The sequence below is a fragment of the Sorex fumeus genome, unplaced genomic scaffold (genome assembly GCF_029834395.1).
Source record: "Sorex fumeus unplaced genomic scaffold, SorFum_2.1 ptg000044l, whole genome shotgun sequence".
Taxonomy (NCBI): domain Eukaryota; kingdom Metazoa; phylum Chordata; class Mammalia; order Eulipotyphla; family Soricidae; genus Sorex; species Sorex fumeus.
In genome coordinates this window covers 11,184,835-11,206,911 of record NW_026606101.1, presented here as the reverse complement: position 1 = coordinate 11,206,911, position 22,077 = coordinate 11,184,835, and the positions used below count along the sequence as shown (strand labels likewise).

At 40.1% G+C, this 22,077-nt stretch overlaps 1 protein-coding gene across 5 annotated transcripts in view; it reads right to left on the bottom strand.

Moving 5' to 3' along the window:
- The window catches only part of NCOA6 (nuclear receptor coactivator 6), an 84,167-nt gene that overhangs the window by 37,530 nt on the left and 24,560 nt on the right, over nucleotides 1-22,077 (bottom strand). For 4 of the 5 annotated variants that reach the window (XM_056122135.1, XM_056122137.1, XM_056122138.1 and 1 more), the window contains exons 3-8: nucleotides 20,829-20,935; nucleotides 19,947-20,228; nucleotides 18,958-19,113; nucleotides 16,311-16,433; nucleotides 3,035-3,163; nucleotides 1,602-2,468 (exon numbers count right to left, since the gene is read on the bottom strand). In XM_056122135.1, the coding sequence (XP_055978110.1) occupies nucleotides 1,602-2,468; nucleotides 3,035-3,163; nucleotides 16,311-16,433; nucleotides 18,958-19,113; nucleotides 19,947-20,181 (1,510 nt within the window). In that variant the 5' untranslated portion in view covers nucleotides 20,182-20,228; nucleotides 20,829-20,935. Of the gene's footprint in view, nucleotides 1-1,601; nucleotides 2,469-3,034; nucleotides 3,164-16,310; nucleotides 16,434-18,957; nucleotides 19,114-19,946; nucleotides 20,229-20,828; nucleotides 20,944-22,077 lie in introns of those variants that run through there. The other variant, XM_056122136.1, reaches the window with a different exon arrangement.

The window sequence follows — 22,077 nt, the reverse complement described above, 5'->3', positions numbered from 1 at the left end:
TCTGTTTTCCCTTTGAGGGAAATCAATGACAATCTCCTTTGTCTAACATTCCCCCCACTAGTACTGTGCTTGTCTCTTTGGAAGACAAGCTATTGGAAACAATTCGTAGGAGCTTCAAAGTGAGGCTACATTAAATTTATCATTATGCCTTCTCCTCATAAGGTTTGCTGCAATCCAAAGAGCTATGATACCAAAAATGACACGTAACAGATTCTTACTAAAGAAGTATTTCCTTTTATAGAAAGGTTTAATTTTAGAAAACAAATCAGTGCTAAGGAGAATCTCAGAACCCACTCTTGTCTATACTGTGGGCCTTGATGTGGCCAGATCACCTAGGTGAGCACATCATCTGCTCTATGAAAGCATCAAGACCTAGAGCTCACTGAAAAATTTTGCATTAGTCCCTTTATTCTTCTCAGGGCCAAATTTTCAATCTCCTGGAAAATGCTTTATAGACAAATACACATTTGTCCTTTCTTTGGCAGTGACAAGTCCCCATTTGCATGTTTCCATTGTAAGTAAATCAATAATCACATTTGCAGGAGGGACTTCTCAGCTTCTACTGATTCAGGGCCATGTGACATGCCCAGAACAGTGAAGTTTGGAGCTGAAACATTCTTGCATTTTCTAAAAACTTCTTAGGGTTCAAATATTAGAGCCTGCATGTCAACAGAATTACAAGAGAGTGAAAAGATTGATGAGCAACTCAATTTCATTCATCATAAACCATGGGAACATGCCTTTGCTATGCTGCACTAAAGATGCAAGGGTTTTTTTCCGGGCAGACAATGGGTGTCTTTCGGTGGGGGGTATGTTTATCAGATGACAGCACTACTGACACTCTCTATACCTACTGAACAGCTCCAAGCACATTCATGTGCACTAGGATCAATGATTAATAAGAATAAATAATAAACATGGAGATGGATAAGTTTTACTGTAATCGTTTTACCTCTCACACATTAAGCTCCATTGCTTTTTCTTCATACAAGTGGCACCTTACAAAATAAATAAATAAATCTCCTTTAGGTATAACTGATGGAATTCCCTCTCTAAGGAGCAGGCATTGGCATTATAAATCTATAAAAGTCAATGACTTCTGAACTTATTCCCCTTTAATACTTTAACCAAATTTAACAAATACCATGCTTACTATCTTATACACTAGGATTATAAAAAGTGAAAACTAGAAGGGCCTTTTCCCCAATAAGATCCTGTACTTAAGTTTTTTTCCTACTGCATAATCTTAATTGTTCTTTAACATCTGAGCAGTTTTAGCTGTTAATAAAATGTATGCTTCTCTTTGAAATTTTAATTTACCAGTACAAGATCAACAAAAGAATTTGATAAACAAACTGAGTACCTTTATATTGAATTTACCTGTACTTTTACCCAGAGAGCTTGCTTAAATGTTACCAGTAAATGCTGCATAAGATTTTCATAATGTACCAAATTAATTTAAATCAAGTGTCATCACTATATTCACAAACCAAATTAATTACATTCTTATTTCACTCCCTCCATTAGCTCTAAAACTTTAAGTTCTACTATGATCTATCTTCAGTAAACTGACCAACACAAACAGCTTCCATGCTCCTCACCTCCTAGGCCTGGATGTAAACTCTGTGGCCCCTGGTTTGGTGGCTGCTGCTGCATCACCATGAAGTTAGGTGGCACGTTTCCCTGTTGAACCATAGGATTCCGACCTGGAGAGCTGACAGGCTGCTGAAATCCCTGGGGAAGTGGGTTATTTTGAGGTGGCCTTGGTCCCATCTGCTGTTGAGTTTGGTTAACCGTTGGGGAGGAAGCAGGGGATCCCTGCTGGAAGGAGGAGGGTGAGGAGGCAGGAGACTTGTTGGTGAGGTGGGGCTGCTGCAGGGGGGTTGGGACCCGGGAGGGCCCTCCCTGCAAACTCTTCATCTGAGGAGCTGTGAACTGGCCTGGGTTGCTCATCTGAGGAAAGTTTGTATGGGCTTGTGAGGCTTGCTGGCTGCCAAAGGGGTATGGAGGGGGAGGGTGGGAAGGTGTCTGTACCGTGGCTAAGGATGGTCTTGCCTGGAGTTGCTGTTGCATTGGGCCAGGCAAGGGAGCCTTCTTCCAACCTTGGTTTGCAGTCATTGTGCCCAGAGAACCCTGGGCTGGAGGAGGCTGAAGGGCTCCGGAAGGCAGCTGGTTCCAGCCTGGAGGAACAGGCACCTGAGTTGGGGCAGTAAACTGGGGTCGAATTCCCTGTGGCTGTTGTTGCTGATGTTGCTGTGGGGGTCTTGCCTGCAACTGCTGCTGCTGCTGCTGCTGCTGTTGCTGTTGCTGCTGCTGCTGCTGCTGCTGCTGCAACTGGGGGAAGTTAGCTGGGTTCATCTGTCTGTTCAAAGGGAGAGGCTGCATTGGGTGGTGGGGGGGAGCTAAAGATCCTGAGGGATGACTTTGTTGTTGTAAATGGAGCCCAGAGAGGAGTGGATCCATTGCATCTGTTCAAAAATAGACAATAAAGCAATTAAAGTACTGCAAGCTAGGTCCTAGAGCAGTAGTCTTGGCAAACTGCAAATCTAGGTCCAATTTGCTCGTACCATTTAATAAAATAAATGTTTGCAAGCACTTTCCATGTGCAAGTAATAAGATGATAGAAAGATAAAATCTCACATAAAAAAAGTAAATAGTTTAAATTATGTTTGGGTAACAATGAACTTAAAGCTTTAGTTTTACAAAATGCGAGTCTCTCAGAGCCTCTAATGTTAATTTTGAAACTTGAGGAGGAAGGGTAAAAGTATAAAGCATTTACCAAATGTACTCAGGTACAAATTCTCTGGCATGGAGTATCTTGCCGGACTAAACAGATTAAGGAAGCAGTTTTAGGAATGTTGGGGTAAAACTGAAGAAATATCCAGAAATGGGAAAAGAAGGTTAGGGCAGATTTTATAAATATAGAGGCATCTGAGTTGCACAGTTGGGAATTTGATATCAGGGAACAGATTTTTGTAAAACTCTGTGCAGGAACTTCCATTTTCTTCAGTCCTCAGAGATTGATGGTCATTACCTGACTGAGAAGCAGGGCGAGGAGTCCTTGGCTGTAGCTCTGAACCGGGGCCTTGTGCCATGATGGAAGATGACATGTTTCCTCCCTGGGGTATCATAACAGTGGCAGGACTGGTCATCCTTATTAATCCTGGAGGAAAGAAGAAATCCCTAAAATACTGTGAAGGGTATGTGTTTGTTGTTAATGAGGTTTTCAAGAATCTGAAAAGGTATGGAAGACTTCTACAGCCATCACCTGTTCTATCTATATTGAAGCCTTCTGCCCTTCAGACAGATACATATGTAGACACAGCAGAAGCTTCTTACTCATTTCCAGTTTCATTCTATTCCCTACTTCTTATAATTGAGATTTACAATTCCATGCAGAGCTGGGGATTTGGACTAAAGCATATGCTTTGCCTGTACAATTTCCCTAAGTTCAATTCCCAGCACTGCAAGGGACCTGTGGCACTGTCAGATGGAGCCCCAAAGCAAAACCAAAACACCTAAACAGTTTTATACCATCTTTACTTAAAATTCTTCCAAATTTCTGGAACTGGAGCAATAGTATAGTGAGCTGGGTGCCTGCCTTGCATGTGGTGGACCCAGGTTCAATCTCTGGCAGCACAAATGATCCCGAGTCCCTCAACAGTGATTGCTAAGTGCAAAGACAGGAGTAAGCCTGAGCACTACTGGGTGTAGTACCAAATGCAAATTAAAAAATAAAATTTCTAATATGTAAAAAAAAGGCCCTCCCATTGATCGTCGATTTGCTCGAGCGGGCCCAGTAACGTCTCCATTGGAGACTTTGTTGTTACTGTGTCTGGCATATCGAATACTCTCGGTAGCTTGCCGGGCTCTCCGAGAGGGGCGGAGGAATCAAACTCGGGTCGGCCATGTTGGCCGCTTGTAAGGCAAACGCCCTACCGCTGTGCTATCGCTCCAGCAGTAAACTAATTTTGGAGTTACATGTGACTCCATGCTACATGTATTCCTACTCAGTTTCTTTCTTCATTTAATGTTATTTTTGAGATGTATCTAGAGTTATACAAGCATTCTGTATCATAGAACACATATATCCACATTCTTGCTATTGTATACTAAGGTCATTCCTGCCTACCAACTTTTCATTTTGTAACATTGCAACATTATGTTTTCTTGTGGACAGGTGATGATGACTTTAGATTATGTACTTGGAATTGCTGGATTTTAAATATAAACCTTAATTTTACTAAACACTGACAAAATGCTCTTGAAAGTGTTTATATCAATCTTGAGATCTCTTGATCCACTTTTTTTAATTTGATACTTATTTCTTTCTGTATTAAATGGAAGCCAAGACAATATCAAGCTAATTGTAAAGGTAAATCTGATACTTCTTAAAGAAGAAAAATACAAACTCCACATTTTTTTCAATAATTGGAAAAATCTTTTATTTCAGCACTTAAAAAAAACCTTTTTGGATCATACCCAGTGGTGCTCAGGGATTACTCCTGGCTCTGCACTCAATAATTACTCCTCGTGCAAGAAATGTGAAGTGGAGCAAGGAAAGCCTCTTTAACAAACGGTGCTGGCAAAACTGGACAGCTACATGCAAAAAAAAAATGGGCTCAAATATCTAGCTAACACCATGCACAAAAGTCAGATCAAAATGGATTAAAGACCTCAACATCAGACCAGAATCCATCAGGTACATTGAAGACAAGGTCAGCAAAACCCTCCACGACATTGAAGCTAAAGGTATCTTTAAAGGTGACACACTATTGGCCAAGCAAGTGGAAACAGAGATAAACAAATGGGACTACCTTAAATTAAGAAGCTTCTGCACCTCAAAAGATACAGTGACCAGAATACAAAGACAGTCTACAGAATGGGAAAGGATATTCACCTAAAACCCATCTGAAAGGGGTTGATATCAAGGAATTACAAGAGCCTGGTTGAACTCCACAAGAAAACATTCAACCCCATCAGAAAAAAGGGGCAATGAAATGAACAGAAACTTTCTCAAAGAAGAAATCCAAATGGCCAAAAGACACATGAAAAAATGCTCTTCATCACTAATCACCAGGGAGATGCAGATCAAAACAACAAGATATCATCTCATACCACAGAGACTGGCCCATATCTAAAAGAACAAAAGCAACTGGTGTTGGCGTGGATGTGGGGAGAAAGGGACTTTCCTTCACTGCTGGTGGGAATGCCAACTGGTTCAGCCCTTTAGGAAAACAGTATGAACACTTGTCAAAATATTAGAAACTGAGCTCCCATTTGACCCAGCAATACCACTTATGGGAATATATCACAGAGATGCTAAAAAGTATAGCAGAAATGACATCTGCACTTATATATTCATTGCAGCACTGTTTACAATAGCCAGAATCTGGAAAAAACCCAAGTGCCCGAGAACAGATGACTGGTTAAAGAAACTTTGGTACATCTACACAATGGAATACTATGCAGCTGTTAGAAAAGATGAAGTCATGAAATTTGCATACAGGTGGATCAAAATGGAAAGTATTATATTAAGTGAAATGAGTCAGAAAGAGAGGGACAGACATAGAAAGATTGCACTCATTTGTGGAATATAAAGTCACAGAATGGGAGACTAACACGCAAGAATAGCAGAGATAAGTACCAGGACGATTACTCCACAGCTTAGAAGCTGGTCTCACATCTGGGGGAAAAGACAGCTCAGACAGAGAAGGGACCACCAAGAAAAGGGTGCTTGGAGGGCCCGCTCAGGATGGGAGATGCGGGCTGAAAGTAGACTATAGACTGAACATGATGACCACTTAGTATCTCTATTGCAAACCATAACACCCTGGAGAGAGCAAAAGGGAATGCCCTGCCACAGAGGCGGGGTGGGGTAAAGGGGACGGGGTGGGGATGATGGGAGGGATGCTGGGATCACTGGTGGTGGAAAATGGGCACTGGTGGAGGGATGGGTACTCGATCACTGTATGACTGAAATGCAAAAAAAAAAAAAAAAAAAAAAAAAAGAATGACTCCTGGTAATGCTCAGGGAACCATATGGGATGTCAGGAACACAGGTCAGACATGTGCAAGGCAAACACCCTACCCATGGTACCATTGCTCCAGCCCCAAACTCCATATTTTTCTAATGTCTGACACCAATTTTTTAAGATTCTTAACACTTTTGAAAGTGAAAATACTCTTTTATTATCCTCTCATGCAGTTCTTCCACTCTTTTTGCTGCTGTTCTTGTTTTTTGGGCTGCATCTGGCTATGTTGACGAATTACTCCTTGTGCTCAAGGGACCACATGTGTTGCCAGGGATAGAATCAGGGTCAGCTGCCTTCAAAGCAAATGCCTAAACCCTACACTATCTCTCTGGCCCTTTTCTTTTATTTTTGACACCAATATTAAAATGAGCGAGAGCTGAGCACAAACTTTGCATGCAGAAGATTTGGGTTTGAGTCTCACCACCCCTGGAAGCAATTCCTAAGCACTACCTGTGTGGCCCAAAAACCAAAGCAAAATAACAAAAAAGGAAATCATTGCTTTGGGATCAAAGACAGCTCAACTCACTTAAGTTCATGTCTTGGTTTCAATCCCCAGCATATCTTGGTCCTCCTAGTATCTCAAGTGTGGCCAAAAAAAAAAAAATACCACAAACAAACAACTTCTTTACCTGCCACAAGTCGGGGTGGGCAAGTCAGTTAGGACAGAGAAGGAACCACTATGACAATGACAGAAATGATCTCTCTGAACAAGAACTGAGTGTAGACAAGGTAAAAGGAAATATATGACATTTCAGTACCTGGAGGGGGGGAGGGAAGAAAGGGGGGGAGAGTGAGAGGAAGGAGGGGGGGAGGGAGGGAGGGGGAGAGGGAGATAAGAGAGAACCTGCCACAGAGGCAAGTTTGGGGGAGTGACGGTAGGAAAATGGTGATCCGTGGTGGGAAATGTACGCTAAAGGGGCAGGTGTTAGAACGTTGTATGATTGAAAATCCAATCATGAACAACTTTCTAATTATGTATCTCAGAGTGATTCAATATAAAAGGGGAAACAACAACCAAAGCCCCACAAAAACCCCTTCAATTAAATTAAAAAGTACTTTTTCTATGCTTTGAAAGAATCTATTTATCTGTTCTTTAAATATTTAGTAAAATTCATCTGTACAAACATCTGGGGCTGGGGCTGGGCAATAAATTCTACCAGATAATTCACAGGGAGATAAACTTTTAACTATTTTTATTTCTTAAGTAACGAATTTTTCAAGTCTGTTGTCTTAAGTTAGTTTTGGCTGTTAGGTATTTTTGTTTGTTTTGTTTATGGGTCATACCCAGCTGTGTTCAGGGGCTACTTCTGGCTCTGCACACAGGAATTACTCTTGGTGGTGCTTGGGTGACCATATGGGATGTCAGAGGAACTGAACCAGAGTTCGCCACATGTGAGGCAAACACTCTACCTACTGTGCTATCACTCTGGCCCTAAAAGTAGGTTTTAAAACACTGCTAATTTTCCAATGCTTTACAATTTATAGCACAAATGTATATACGGGATATCCCTTTTCCATTCTTAAAAAAACACCTGAAATATTATTTACATTTTATAAGACTTTTAAAGCATATACTTTTCATTTTTACATAAATTATGCTATTTTTTACTTTTATTGTTTGATTTTGGGCCAGACCTGGTGGTGCTCAGGAGTTACTCCTGGCTCTGTGTTCATGGATCACTCCTGGTGGACCGGGAGTGCCGGGATCAAACCCAGGTCAGCTGCATGCAAAGCAAATGCCCTACCTGCTATACTATTGCTCCGGTCCCCTATTTTTTACTTCTTTAAGGGTTTGTTCCACAGCCAGCCGTGCTCAGGGTCTACTCTCAGGGTTCCAAGCAATTCTAGAATCAGAACTGGGGCTTCTGAATGCAAAGCATGTGATAAGCCATTGATCTAGCTCTCTGGTCTTTCTGTTTTTTCTTTACTTATCTTGTCAGGATCATCTGTTTTATTTATTGTGTTTATGTGATACTAAAAGTAAAAGATCTCAACATATAAGACATGTACTCTACCCTTGAGCATGATATCCCAGGCCCCAAGGGTCATTAATTTTAGTTCCCTTCCAAAGAAGTACCCTTTCGTTTTGATGCTGCTCTGTTCTATTGCTTTCCTGGATTTAGATCTTACTTAAGTCTACTGCTTTCTTCTTGCACTGTAGCACTGTCCTCCCGTTGTTCATCGATTTGGTCAAGCAGGCACCAGTAAAGTCTCCATTGTGAGTCTACTGTTTTCTTCCTAAGTAACTAAACTTTACTCTGCTATTCATCTCTCTCCCTCCCTCCCTCCCTCCCTTCCTCCTTTGGTCTTTGGGCAATGCTGGGCTTACTCCTAGCTCTGTATTCAGGGATCACTCCTGGCATGGCTTGAGGGACCACATAGTATACAGGAGATGAAACTCTAGCCAGCTGCATGCAGGGCAAGTGTACTAAAACCCATTGTACCATCGCTCCAACTTTGCTATTCATTTTCTTGATTTATAGCTGTCACTAAGTTTGCTAACTTTTCCATATCAATTATGGAATGACAGCGATCAAACCTGGGTTGGCTATGTGCAAAGCAAACTCCCTGTCAACTGTCTTATTGCTCCAGTCTTTCTAATATAAATTCTGAGGGAGCAAATTTTCTTCTTAGGGCTATTCTAGTGACAGCTCACAAATTTTGATATGTATTGTTCTCATTATTCCATTCAACATATTTTTTAATTCTATCTATCTATCTATCTATCTATCTATCCATCCATCCATCCATCCATCCATCTATATTTTAAATCATTGGGAGCTAGAAAGATAGTATAGCCTTGCATGCTACTGACCTAGGTTGGATTGCTACTACCACTTTCGGTCTCTTGAACACCACCAGGAGTGATCCCTGAGCACAGAGGCAGGAGTAAGCCTTTAGCACTGCCGGCTCCCCGCCTCACCTCCACCCCACCCCCAAATCTAGGTATTTAGAAGGTATTTAAAAATTTCTAAATATATGGGTTGTTTAGTTTTGCTTTCTTCCCACTAACTACTGTAGTTTCACTGTAGTTAGAGAACATTATTTGTGTGATACCAGTAAGTAAAGGTAAAGTAAGTAAAGGCCCTCCCGTTGATCATCGATTTGCTTGAGCGGGCCCAGTAACGTCTCCATTGGAGACTTTGTTGTTACTGTGTCTGGCATATCGAATACGTCACGGGGAGCTTGCCAGGCTCTGCCGTGCGGGCAAGATACTCTCGGTAGCTTGCCGGGCTCTCCGAGAGGGGCGGAGGAATCGAACTTGGGTCGGCCATGTTGGCTGCGTGCAAGGCAAACGCCCTACCGCTGTGCTATACCAATTATTGAATTTTACAGAAAATTTCCTTTGAAATAATATTTGGGTTTTTGTCTTTTGCTTGGTTTTTGGATCACACCCTTGGTGCTCAGATGCTACACCTGGCTTTGTGCTCAGAGGTAACTCCTGGCTTGGAGGACTATATGCAATACTAGAGATGGAACGGGTTCAAGGCTAATATTCAAGGGCCTTAACCCCTGAATCTGTGGTCATTTTGTATAAATGTTACATTTATGCTTGAAAAGATTGTGCTTGACTTATTAGCCTATGGTTTTTATAAAATCCATTACATCAAAGTTCGGAGGGTTCCTAGGCATTGTTCAGGAGGACGGGGGGCTCTGCCAACGATTCTCGGCTGCCAACTGTGCATGCATTTCATTGAGTGTTCCCGGGGCTATGGGTGCTGGCAGCTACCTGGGCTGTGCTGGTGGTCACGATGGTGGTGTGCAAGGGCCTCCAGTGCTGCACCCAAAACTGCAGAAATGCAGGGGGACTGTCTGGTGCCAGGGATCAAACCAGGGCCGCTGCATGCAAAGCATGCGCCTTGATCTTAATAATCTAAGTATGTTATAAAGTCTTTCTTTCATCTTATCTTGGGGCAGGATGAGTCTTAGGACACTGGCAATGCTAAGGGCTTATTCCTGGGTTTGTGCTCAAGAATGACTCCTGGCAGTACAGGAAATTTAATGGGAACAATCATATGCAAGGCAAGCACCTTAACCCCTTAACTAACTACACCTTAGACCTCTTAACACTTAAAGTAAAAGTAAAGTAAAGGCCTTCCCGTTGATCATCAATTTGGTCGAGCGGGCCCAGTAACGTCTCCATTGGAGACTTTGTTGTTACTGTGTTTTGGCATATTGAATACGTCATGGGGAGCTTGCCAGGCTCTGCCGTGCCGGCAAGATACTCTCGGTAGCTTGCTGGGCTCTCCGAGAGGGGAGGAGGAATCGAACTCGGGTCGGCCATGTTGGCTGCGTGCAAGGCAAACGCCCTACCGCTGTGCTATCGCTCCAGCCTTTCTTAAAGGGAGAAGGAGGGTGTACACCTAGCAATACTCGGGGCTTCTCCTGGTTCTGAACTCGGGAATCCCTCCTGGCGGTGCTCAGGGACCATCTGAGATGTCCGCCCAGGTCGGCTGAGTGCAAGGCAAACACCCTGTCCACTGTACTATCTCTTCAGCCCAGCATTTTTATAATTTAGGGACATAAGTTGTAACCACCCAAAGGTAAAGATTAAGAGCGAGGGAAGAAATAGCAGATGTGACAAAAGGCGTTTTGACACTTCTTTTTGGCGGTGTCAGGGATGAAACTGAGGGCCTCACATATTAGGCAAGTGTTCAACTGCTCAGCTGTATTCCTGGCCCCAGAGGAAGAAACGACCCCGGTGCATCCACACCTTAAGGTTCTCTTAACACTTAAAAAAAAAAAAAAAAACCACAACTACCATTAGAGGTATGTTAAAAATTCCCTAAAATTTGCTTTCTCCTAATTCTATAGATTGTTTGATACATTTTAAGGTTAGTTTCTTAAATGCATAAAAAAAATTAGCCCTACTGGGAGAGGGAAGTTTGGGTCCCATCTGATAGTGCCAAAGGATTAAACCTGAGCCTCCCATATGCTAAGCAAGCACTCAGTCTTTCCAGCTAACCCTCAGCCCCACCAGCAATTAGAAAAAAATTTTTACCTATTTTACCTGATGAAAAAAATACTGTTGTACTTCTTTATTCTGGTTAATAGTCACCTGGATTTTTTTTACCCTATCCTTTTAACTATAAGCTGAGTCCTTAGATTTTTGTTTCCTTGAAGAGTGCATGAGGTGAGGGGGGGAGAAGTGGAGGCGGTAGGGGGGACAGGTAGGGCCAAGAGATACTAAAGCAGGTGATGAAATTGTGTTGCTCACAGCCAGCCTGGGTTTGATGCCTGGCAACCCACATGGTACCCTGAGCCCACCAGGAGTGAAGCCTGAGCAGAAAGCCAGGAGTAAGCCCTGAGTACTACTGGGTGTGACCCCCAAATTTAAAAAACAAAAGAGTATATAAGTACAGTATAGAGGGTAAAATTCTTGCTTTGTACTTGGCCAAACCAGGTTCAATCCCTGGCACCCGATATAATTCCCTGCATCTGAATGCAGAGCCAGGAGTAAACCCTAAGGACAGCTGGGTGTGCTCAAAGACAAAAAAAATTTTTTTTAAAGGGCACATAAAGTTAAGATTATTCCATTTAACTATTATTATTTGTTTATCGTTTTATGCCATTACTTTTGGGCAACTTCCAAGACTGGAAAAGTCAATACTTGATTCAATCTAGTTAGCCAACTGAACTGGATGACTCAATACTCAGGCCCAACAGCTCGAGGCTGTAAGAGCCACTTTGGTAGCTAAGGTAACAAGGTGGAATCGTGGACTGAACTCAGGGCCTCATGCATCACTCCAGCCCTTGGAACTTTTTCGCCACTCCTGGTTCTGTGCTCAGGATCACTCCAGGTAAGGCTTGGAGGACCATATGCAGTGCCAAGGATCAAATCCAGAATAGCCATATACAGGGAAAATACCTGTTGTACTCTCTCTCTGACCCCGCACCCCACATCATTACTTTTTTTTTGGGGGGGGGGTCACACCTGGCAATGCACAGGGGACCATATGGGATGCCGAGAATTGAACCTGGGTTGGCCATGTGCAAGGCAAATGCCCCACCCACTGTGCTATCGCTCCAGCCCCCATCATTACTTTTTTTTTATTTTTATTTTTTTTGCTTTTTGGGTCATACCCGGCAATGCTCGGGGGTTACTCCTGGCTCATGCACTCAGGAATTGCTCCTGGTGGTGCTCGGGGGACCATATGAAATGCTGGGAATTGAACCTGTGTTGGCCATGTTGGCTGCGTGCAAGGCAAACGCCCTACCCGCTGTGCTATCGCTCCAGCCCCCATCATTACTTTTTAACCTTCTTTTCCTATGTTATTTTCCCAGTTTTATATGATTGACTTTTTTTTTTTTTTTTGGTCATGCCCTTCCTCTCAACCCTCCACTACTAGTTTGTTAAGTTATACGTTCTAATTTCTAATTTTAGTGATTATCTTTTTGGGGTAGGGAAGGTGATTTTTAAAAAATGTCAACAGACATTTAAAGTCTAAAGACAATTATGATCATTGTGATTACTACATAACGAATGTTTATTAAAATTTACCACACGCTTAACAATTATTTAGCTCACCATTCCATCTTAGATCTTATTTCTTCCATCTTAGGTTCAATTTTCTTCTTCCTGAAGTACATTCTTGAGCAGTTCAATTATCTAGGGTCTGTTAATGGTAAATTTTCTTAAGTCTCTTTAGAAAGCTCTTTATTTTTATACTACTCTTGATAGCATAGAGAGGTTTAAAATTTTAAGCTTTCAATTATTTTTCTCACCACTTTGCAAAATATTACTTCCCTGTTTCCTGGCTGCCAATGTTGTTGTTGAGATATTAACTGTGGATCTGAAAGCCTTTCCTTGGTAAATGATCAATCTTCTATTTGGGATTTGCTTTAAATATTCTGTTGTTTATGTTCTGTAGTTTTATAAATTTGTGCCTAGACATTAATTTGTTGTTTTTTTATAGTGATCATGATTACTGGGTCTCTTAATATGAGAATTTGTGTCTTTTTGTCTTATTTTTGTGCTCAGGGCTTACTTCTGGTTCTGTGCTCAGGAATCACGCACGGCAATAGGAGGCCATATTGGGTGCCAGGGACAGAACCTGGGTTGACTATGTGCAAGACAAGTATCCTATCTGTTGTACTATCACTCTGGCTCCGAGAATTGCAGTCTTTCATAAATTCTGAAAAAAATTCCAGCTATTCTCTTTGACTATTGTTTCCTCCTTAACAACAACAACAAAAACCCTCTTCTGGAGCTTTTTTTGGGTATAATTTTTTTCCTTTATGCCTCTTTTGACTTTTCTGGGGAGGGGCTTAGGCTACACTAGGCAGGACTCAAGGATTATTCCTGGCTCTGTGCTTAGGAATCACTCCCTTTGGTGCTTAGAGCTTGGTGCTTGGGGAACCATATGTGGTGCTGGGGATCGAACTGAGACCAGCTGCATACAAAGTAAGTGCCTTAACCACTGTATTCTCTCTCTCTCTCTGGCTCTCTTTGATTTCTTGATCTCTTACATATTTCAATCTCTTTATCTTTTACTCTGATGCATTCTTGGAATTTTCTCAAATTCATCTTCCAGTTACACTGTGTCTAATTTACTGAATAAGCTATTTACTTTAATAATTGTTTGGTTTCTATTAGTTCACTTCTCCTCCAATTCTCTTTAACAGTGTCTTTTCTCTTAGGATTTGCATCAATCATTCTAAACATCTTGATATTGCTGTTACCTAGAATTCTGGAGGAAGTATAATCCTGAATTTTACAAATCTGAAATATAAGTTCATTTATAACAGGCTTTATTTAGCTATAAGAAATCTGTAGTGACTTGAGACTGTCCCTCCAGAACTCCAATTAAGTATTACTAGTCTAAAACATTTAATGCCTTACCTTGATCACTCTAAGCTAGTTGTATAGTATATTCAATATCCAACATGTAAAGGACTGAGAAGACAATTCCACAACCACCATATATAACCACAATGAGAGCTTAGGTCAACAGTAACAAGTTTTTTATTCCTTTCCCTGTGTCAAAGGGTGAAGATTTTATAACCTACTTTTCATTTTATGTGAATCCAAGGCAAAGTTTCAAATGTTATTCCTTCCTAGTGATTCAAACTTAAAGCCAAAACAAAACAAAACCCCTCAAAACCTTTGGTTATTTCTGTATCTCCTCATTTGTTTATTGCTATCTAACTTAGCATCTCCTATTTTTGCCATCCTTTTCATACCTTTTTCATAAGTTCCGTTTTGCAACAATTTTTTTGGGGGGGGAGGGCCATACCTAGCAGTGCTCAGGGCTTACTCCTGGCTCTGAACTCAGGGATTACTCCTGATGGGCTCAGGGGACATATATGTGATGCCAGGGATTGAACCTGGATCTGCTGTATGCAAACCAAGTGCCCTACCAACTCTACTATCTCTTCAACCCCAATAAAAATAAAATTTTCCCCCAGCAGTTTTAGTTGTTTTATGTAGCTGAAGAGAGCAATAAGAAAAATGTTCATGTGTACACAATTGTTCTATTTTAATGAACACTACTGCATTTTTGAGAAGATGATAATTAGACAGTAAAGAAGTGCTTAGAACACCTGCTCTTAGATTACAGTTTCTTATTTCCAGCAAAGCTCAATTTATTTTTTTTTAGAAAAGCTCAAATTCTTAAAGAGTGTATGTGTGTATGTTCACTAACAGTACCATACAATTTACTCTACAACTTACAATCACCAGGACTGGTCCCTGAGCATATTGCTAAGTGAATCTCCTTCACCTGTTCCTCATTTTAGAGTTGAAAAGACTTTTGCTTGAGAGATACAGTATGTACTTAGCAGTAAGCAATAAATGTAATGCCAGGATAAAACCCCAGTACTGATTCCAAAGACCACCATTTAAAAATAATAGCTTTAAAAAGCAGTTTTCCACTCTGGTGAATTTCCTCAAAAGCTACTATGTTAAGTGGGGAGGTGAATGACTAGGTATATTTTCAGGTATTTACTCTGCTTTAACTACAGCGGCTCTATTTTTTGGGTTTATTTGAAGAAAAAAAAAGGTTCTCAAGCAGAAAAAGTCTGGAAACCACTAGTGTAGTGAAAAGACCATTACACTGGGTGTTAGTCATGTGACAACAGCCCACTACAACTTAACCTTAGACAAACTACTTTCTCTCTGTGAACACTGGAGCTCCTCAGTTTTAGATGAGAAAATTATTTCAATCCTAAAATTCTGTGATTCACAAACTACTGAGTTCATTTTCTAAAGAAGGTATTTCAGGATTGCTAGGAAAGTAAGCAAATAATTTATAACTCTCATATTGTGAATACATAAAACATATTTCTCATGTATTTCTACAGATTTTGCATAAGTACTTAAGAGTGCTCAGCTCCTGATCTCAGAATAAGTGAACATTGTACATTCTCTATATATCATGCTCATCCTTGAGGTAGAGAACATTTTTTCTGGGGTCAGAATGATAGTACAGCAGGCAGGAAACTTGTCTTGGATGCAGACAACACTCGTTTGATTCGTAACACCCCATATGGTCCTCTTGAGACTAGCCAGGAGTAATTCCTGAGCACAGAGCCAGGAGTAAGCCCTGAGCATGTTAGGTATGGCCCCCAAACCAAAAAAATGAATGCAAGAAAACATTTTTTCATTTCTTGTGTTTTTTGTTTTTGTTTTTTGCTTTTTGGGCCACACCCAGTGATGCCCAGGGGTTACTACTGATTCATGCACTCAGGAATTACTCCTGGCCATGCTCGAGAGACCATATGGGATGCAGGGAATCAAACCCGGGTTGGGCCATGTGCATAGCAAACGCCCTACCTGCTGTGCTATCACTCCAGCCCCCCATTACTTCATTTCTAACAGCTAGTATAGGTCTATCAGACAATAGGAAATCAATAAATACCCGCTGAGTGGTTCAGTACTCAACTACATTTCAGCACTGAGATCCAAAGACTGCAAAGACTTATAGATACAGTTCATGCTCTGTTGACTCTAAATTTAGGTTTTGCTTTCTTGAGACAGTAAACAGAACCAGGAATCCTGCCTATCTACTTTTCAAAATCCAGACAATTTTTTTTTTGCCTTTTTTGGGTCATACCCAGCAATGCACAGGGGTCACTCCTGGCTCTGCACTCAGGAATTACCCCTGGCGATGCTCAGGGGACCATATGGGATGCTGGGAATCGAACCCGTGTCGGCCACGTGCAAGGCAAATGCCCTACCCACTGTGCCATTGCTCCAGCCCCCCGCCCCCCGATAATTTCATGTTGGCAAAATAGGAAACTAGTAAAATGTCAGGTAAGAGAAGGAGATCTCACCTGGACCACCTGCCATGGGAAATCCTGCCTCCATCCTAACAGAATTTCCCGCTCCCATGGGTCCATTCATTCTCACATCTTGATTTCGGTTCTGAGCCAAAGCTAGGTTGATAGCACCTTCCCCTGAAAATGACAAAATATATAAAAGATATTATGACAATAAAGTGAAATTTTGTATAAAAACATGTATACAAGAGTTTCTGCTTTCTGTGTTTGTGTGTGTGTTTAAATAAAGTTTACCACCATGAAAAAACAATATGGGTCTTCAATCATATTTAAACAGGTTTAGTTACATGCAGTATAGGATAAAGCAATTATCATAATACAACTGATTGAGAAGCACTAATGATGTATAGCATTAAGTATAAAGAGTGAAACTAAATATTTTCAAACAGCTCAGCATGGATGTGTATGAAAGTATACCTGTGTGTGCACAAATGTGTATATAAGAGAGAATGTCCTTAGAAAATCTCAAAATCCTTATCTTTTAATAATCTATAACAGTAAGTAGGGATATGAGCAGACTTACAAAGAAATCACATATGATGGCATGGAGACACTAAGATTTGTGAGCAAAACACCACTGCACTTTGATAAACACATAAATACAATATAAACTTATCCAATAAACAAACTTGTAAGAATTCTATTGCTATTACTCTACTTTACTTCTGAGATATGTTAGAGTTTTGAATGCTTATAACATTTAATCTCATTTGCTCCTCTACAATATCTACAATAGCCTGCTATCTAAAATAGCCTACTATCTGTAATAGCACGGTAGATAATTATCACTAGAAACATAAGTAGATCCTAAATTTAAAAGTCATTTAAATTTTACCTGGTCTGCTCATTAAAAGATTTTGAAAACAAGTTTTGGGATGCTTCCAGAGTTTAATAACCCAATTCTAAATCCAAAGAATTCAATTCTTTCTTATTCTGGAAGAAAGCACCACCTTGTGGGCAGATAAAAGGATAGCTAGTCTGTGGCTGTAAGAAAATACCTTAACCCTTATGCTAGCTCTTTGGCCCCTAATAGCTAGCTAGCTAGCTTTCTTTCTTTCTTTCTTTCTTTCTTTCTTTCTTTTGGGGGCGGTGTGGGGGGGGTGGGCCATATCCTGTATTGCTCAGTTCTTTGCCTATCATATGACAAAATTTATCTTATTTTTAAGATAAGATAAAATCATTTTTGATTTTTGTTGGTGCTGTCCATTGTGGAGTATAGCAAAACCAATACGCTAGATCACACAAAATATATTTCCCTTCTTTACAAAATGTTGACCTCTCCTGGTGAGTTTTTTTTAGGAGTACTTGTGTTTAAGGAAGCACAGGGTCAGAAGACTTTAGCCCACTAATGAAAGGGAAGGCTGAAATTGGTAGGCACCATCTTTATATCAAAATAAGTGATAAAGACAGAGCTCTGGTTCAGTTGGCCTCCAAAGACAGATCCTCCCCACACTTAGTCCTTAGCTCTCTCAAGAGATCTTTCTCCCTCACAATGGTCATGAACTCCTTTTGAATTCAAAACAGCAAGTACGATATTTTATTTATCATTGTATTCTGAATGCTGAAACATATTGGTGCTATCAAATGTATACTTCCCATACTTTCATTCAACGTTTTTACTAACATGTACCAGCCAAGCAGAGATACAGTAGTAAAGAAAACCTGACATGATCTCTTCTGGGGGAATTTAAAAAAAATTAAAAATCAAGTAACTGTACTAAGGAAAGTGTGAGATTAATAGCATGAGAGGAAAAAAACAGACTTCTGTGAGAGGACATAACAAAGGAGTTCAGTTAGTCACGGAGTTCAGAAAGTATATCCTCAAGATTTGATACTTGAAGGCTGAGTAGGTTTAACTAAGGTGAGGGGATATGGTAGAGGACATCCTTTCATATAGAGAAAACACCAATGTGAAGGAGCTGGGCAAGAGGAATAATTTCATATTCAAGGAACCAAAAGAGAACTGAGAAGATGGAACAGGGATCAGAGGAAAGTTATTAAGATAAGCTGGATGAGAAGGTACGAGTCAAGGTTTGGAGTCTGTTCTTTACTCTGCACAGCCAGGCCCAGTCATAGGAGGGCTTATGTGTGCAGGTGTGTGTAACTCATTTTAGAAAGACCACTCTGGCAAAATATCTGAAGATTAACATTGCTACAACAGTATTATGCAGGACTTCCTCATCAAGGAATTGATTTGCTTTTTTTAAAACACTCTGTAATCCTACAACGCCTCCTAGATGAATAAAGAAATATATATAAGGCTAATTTGGTGAAAAGCAGCAACAGAAATGAGATTTTCTTCTTTTTGGAGCAGGTACCACAGGGATGCTTGGAATTAATCAGCGGTGCAGAAGTGGTGTAATTACATAGTGCTTTTAAAAAAATAAAATCCAAGTCTGAGAAACTTTAATATCAATTCAAGAGACTAGAGTCTAATGTTATGGATGCTGAGGCATCAAGACCAGTCACAGCCATGATCCCTTATTATCATAAGGTGATGCAATATATACAGCAGCGGTTCTGAGTTATTTAGCATCCTAAAACATAATAGCAGAGGAACAGACCATGCAGGACAGATAATCATGCTATGTTTCTACTGTTAAGATTCTGGTCCAAATGGGTGCATGACAAAGTAAAAGACCTTCAATCTGAACGGAGAGAATCCCCAGATCCCGGAGCTGCTGGTTGTTGCTCTGAGCCAGGATCCGGAGCCGCTCCGCTGCTTCCCGGGGGATGTTGAATGTCACACGCACACTGTTCCAGGGCTCCACCTTTTGTACCTTTAGTTTGCTGGATTCTTTATTGTGAAATAAAGAAAACAATAATAACCTTAACCACCAGAAGACACAGAATGAACAACAGAATGAACAACAGAAAATACACGTTAGACTATCACCTTGTAGTAACTGACAAGAGCTTAGGCTTCATTATTAGGTAGACACCAAATCAAATTTCAGCTTTAATACTCAGGACCTGAGTGACTGTGAACAACTTACTTAACCTTTCTGAAAGGTTAAATATCCCTTGCTCTTTATACTAAAAAAAAAAACCAAAAAAAAAAAAAAAACCAAACAACTGGAGCCAAAGAGAGAGAGTACGGCAGGCAAGATTCTTGCCTTGCATATATGGCTGAACTCGATTCAATTCCAATCACCACATGTGGTAAAAGTCATATTTCACTAATGGGAAATAGAAAAACAAAAAAAGGAGCAGATTATGGACTACTATGTTATATAATACATTAGTCAGTTTCTTAATTAAGAGAAACATAACACATTTTCTTTATTCTTTTTTGTTTTTTTCCTTTTCTTTGGTTTTTAGATCATCCCTAGTGGTGCTCAGGGAATACTCCGGACTCTGTGCTCAGGGATCGATAGTGAGGCTAGGGTTATTCTATGTGGCATTGGGGTTTGAACCTGGGTATGCTGTGTACAAGGCAAGCACCTAACCCACTATACTAGCTCCCCAAACAGATTTTCTGCATTAAAAAAAAAAGTCCTAAAAAATGTAACTTCTCACTTAAAATAAGTCTTTTAAGCCAGTATAGGGAAGTTTTACTTTGCAAAATCCAAGTAACTATAAGGAAAGCACATCAATAAGAATAACAATAAGGAAAGAAAAGCAGATTACCCATATTTAATAAATTGGGTACATTCTCCAATATTGTGTCCAATTTCCATTTGAAGTCGATATCATCTATATTTCCTTTGAAGGCCACGAAAATTGTAGAATCCTCCAAAATATTATCACTTTTTGAATCATCATCTTCTAGTCCAGAGTCAAAATCCATCTCTGAGTCTTCCACTGTCGATGAACACAAGGAGGTATAGATGTCTTCTAAGTTTGGAAGGTCATCCAAAACCATGGTGAATATTATTCTGGAAGCATACGCCAAGTGGAAAATAAGAAAACCTTTGAAAAGAATACGAAAGAGTATTATAACTGTACAATTAACAAAATATAACCTATAGACCTCCAGCACCACATGGTCCCCCATCTCAGAAAGAAAAGAAAAGAAGTGTTTATTAATACATGTTTACAGAGACCTGTGTCTGGACAGAACAAAATTACTTTACTTTCAGATATAGAAAAATCACATTTTTCAATTATATTGCCTATGAAAGACTGTGTGTATTAAAGATCACCTTTTCTTCCAGTAGCTTAGGAATTAAAGACCAGTTTTCAATTCTGCATTATCTGACAATCCAGTCATACCCAAGTGATCACCCCTGGTGGTTCCATATGGAATGCTGGGGATTGACTGAACCTGGGTCAGCTGCGTGCAAAGCAAGCACCTTACCCACTGTACTATCGCTCCAGCCCTGAGAGATGACTATCTTAACTCTATAGGAATTGAGGTATTCAAATTTACCGAATTTAAGCTTCATTAAATATGTTGCTATGGCCTTAAATTGACCAAAATACTGTCTTTTTTGGCAAAATGCTAGATGTAACTTTCTCTACAATTTTGGTACAGCTTTATCCACTTTCATGTAAGATTGTTTTACTTACCAAAATGTCTTTCTTAATTTTTATCATTTATCCAGATCATCTTCTAAGTCCAAACAAGTGGGCATTTTTAGGGCTTTTACTTCAAGGTAGCAGGCAAACAGAAAATTCTTTTAAATGAAGAAAAATCAAAAGTTAAAATATTAATTGCTATGATTTTAACCTATGTAAATAAGAAAATTCAAATAATTTAACATAATATACTGCCTATTCTCATTTACACAACTAGGTTTTCAACTCTGGCATCTAAAATGTATAGCATTAAATATTATTTTGTACTTGAACCTTATTGTGGAAATAATCATATCTTCCCTGTCATAAATGAGGAAGCTGCTTCTTTTTTTTTTTCTTTCTTTGCTCTCTTGGCAGGCAAATAAAATTATTTTATATTACTTGGTCCAAAAAACTTAAATGTATTAGAAAATAAATCAAATGTAATGTAATGATTAATTGCTATATTTTTTAACCTTTCTTAATCTAGCAGAGGACAACAATATGTACCATTAATAAGTGCCATATTTAGTGCCACATGGTGGGGTATCTCCTGTCCTTTGAAGAATCTTTCTTTTTCTTTTTGGGGTCACACTCAGCAGTACACAGGGTTTACTCCTGGCTTTGCACTCAGAAATTACTCCTGGTGGTGCTCAGGGGACCACATGGGATGCTAGGAATCAAACCCGGGTCGGCCGAGTTCAAGGTAAACGCCCTGCTCTCTGTAATATCGTTCCAGCCCCCAAATTTTTTTAATGCTTCTTACTAAACTGGTTCCAAGGCTATGACCCTAAGCTGTTGCCTATCCATGAAGCTCTGTATAGTTCCTTCAAATCTGAATGATAATCTAGCTCGATAAAGTATTCTTGGTGAGGTGGTCAGTTTGTTCTTTCCATATTCTTCTGGCTTATAGTCTCATTTGGTAGATCTGCTGTATGTATGTGTAAATATGTATGTATATATATATATACATACATATATATTTTATTTATTTATTTGCTTTTTGGGTCACACCCAGTGATGCACAGGGGTTACTCCTGGCTCATGCATTCAGGAATCGCTCCTGGCAGTGCTCGGGGGACCATATGGGATACTGGGAATCAAACCCAGGTTGGCCGCGTGCAAGGCAAATGCCCTACCCGTTGTGGTATCACTCCAGCCCTTCACTATTTATCTTAAGGACTTTCCTTTGTAACTTCCTTTTTTAAAAACTTTTTTTATTGAATCACTGTGAGATAGACTCTTACAACACTGTTCATGA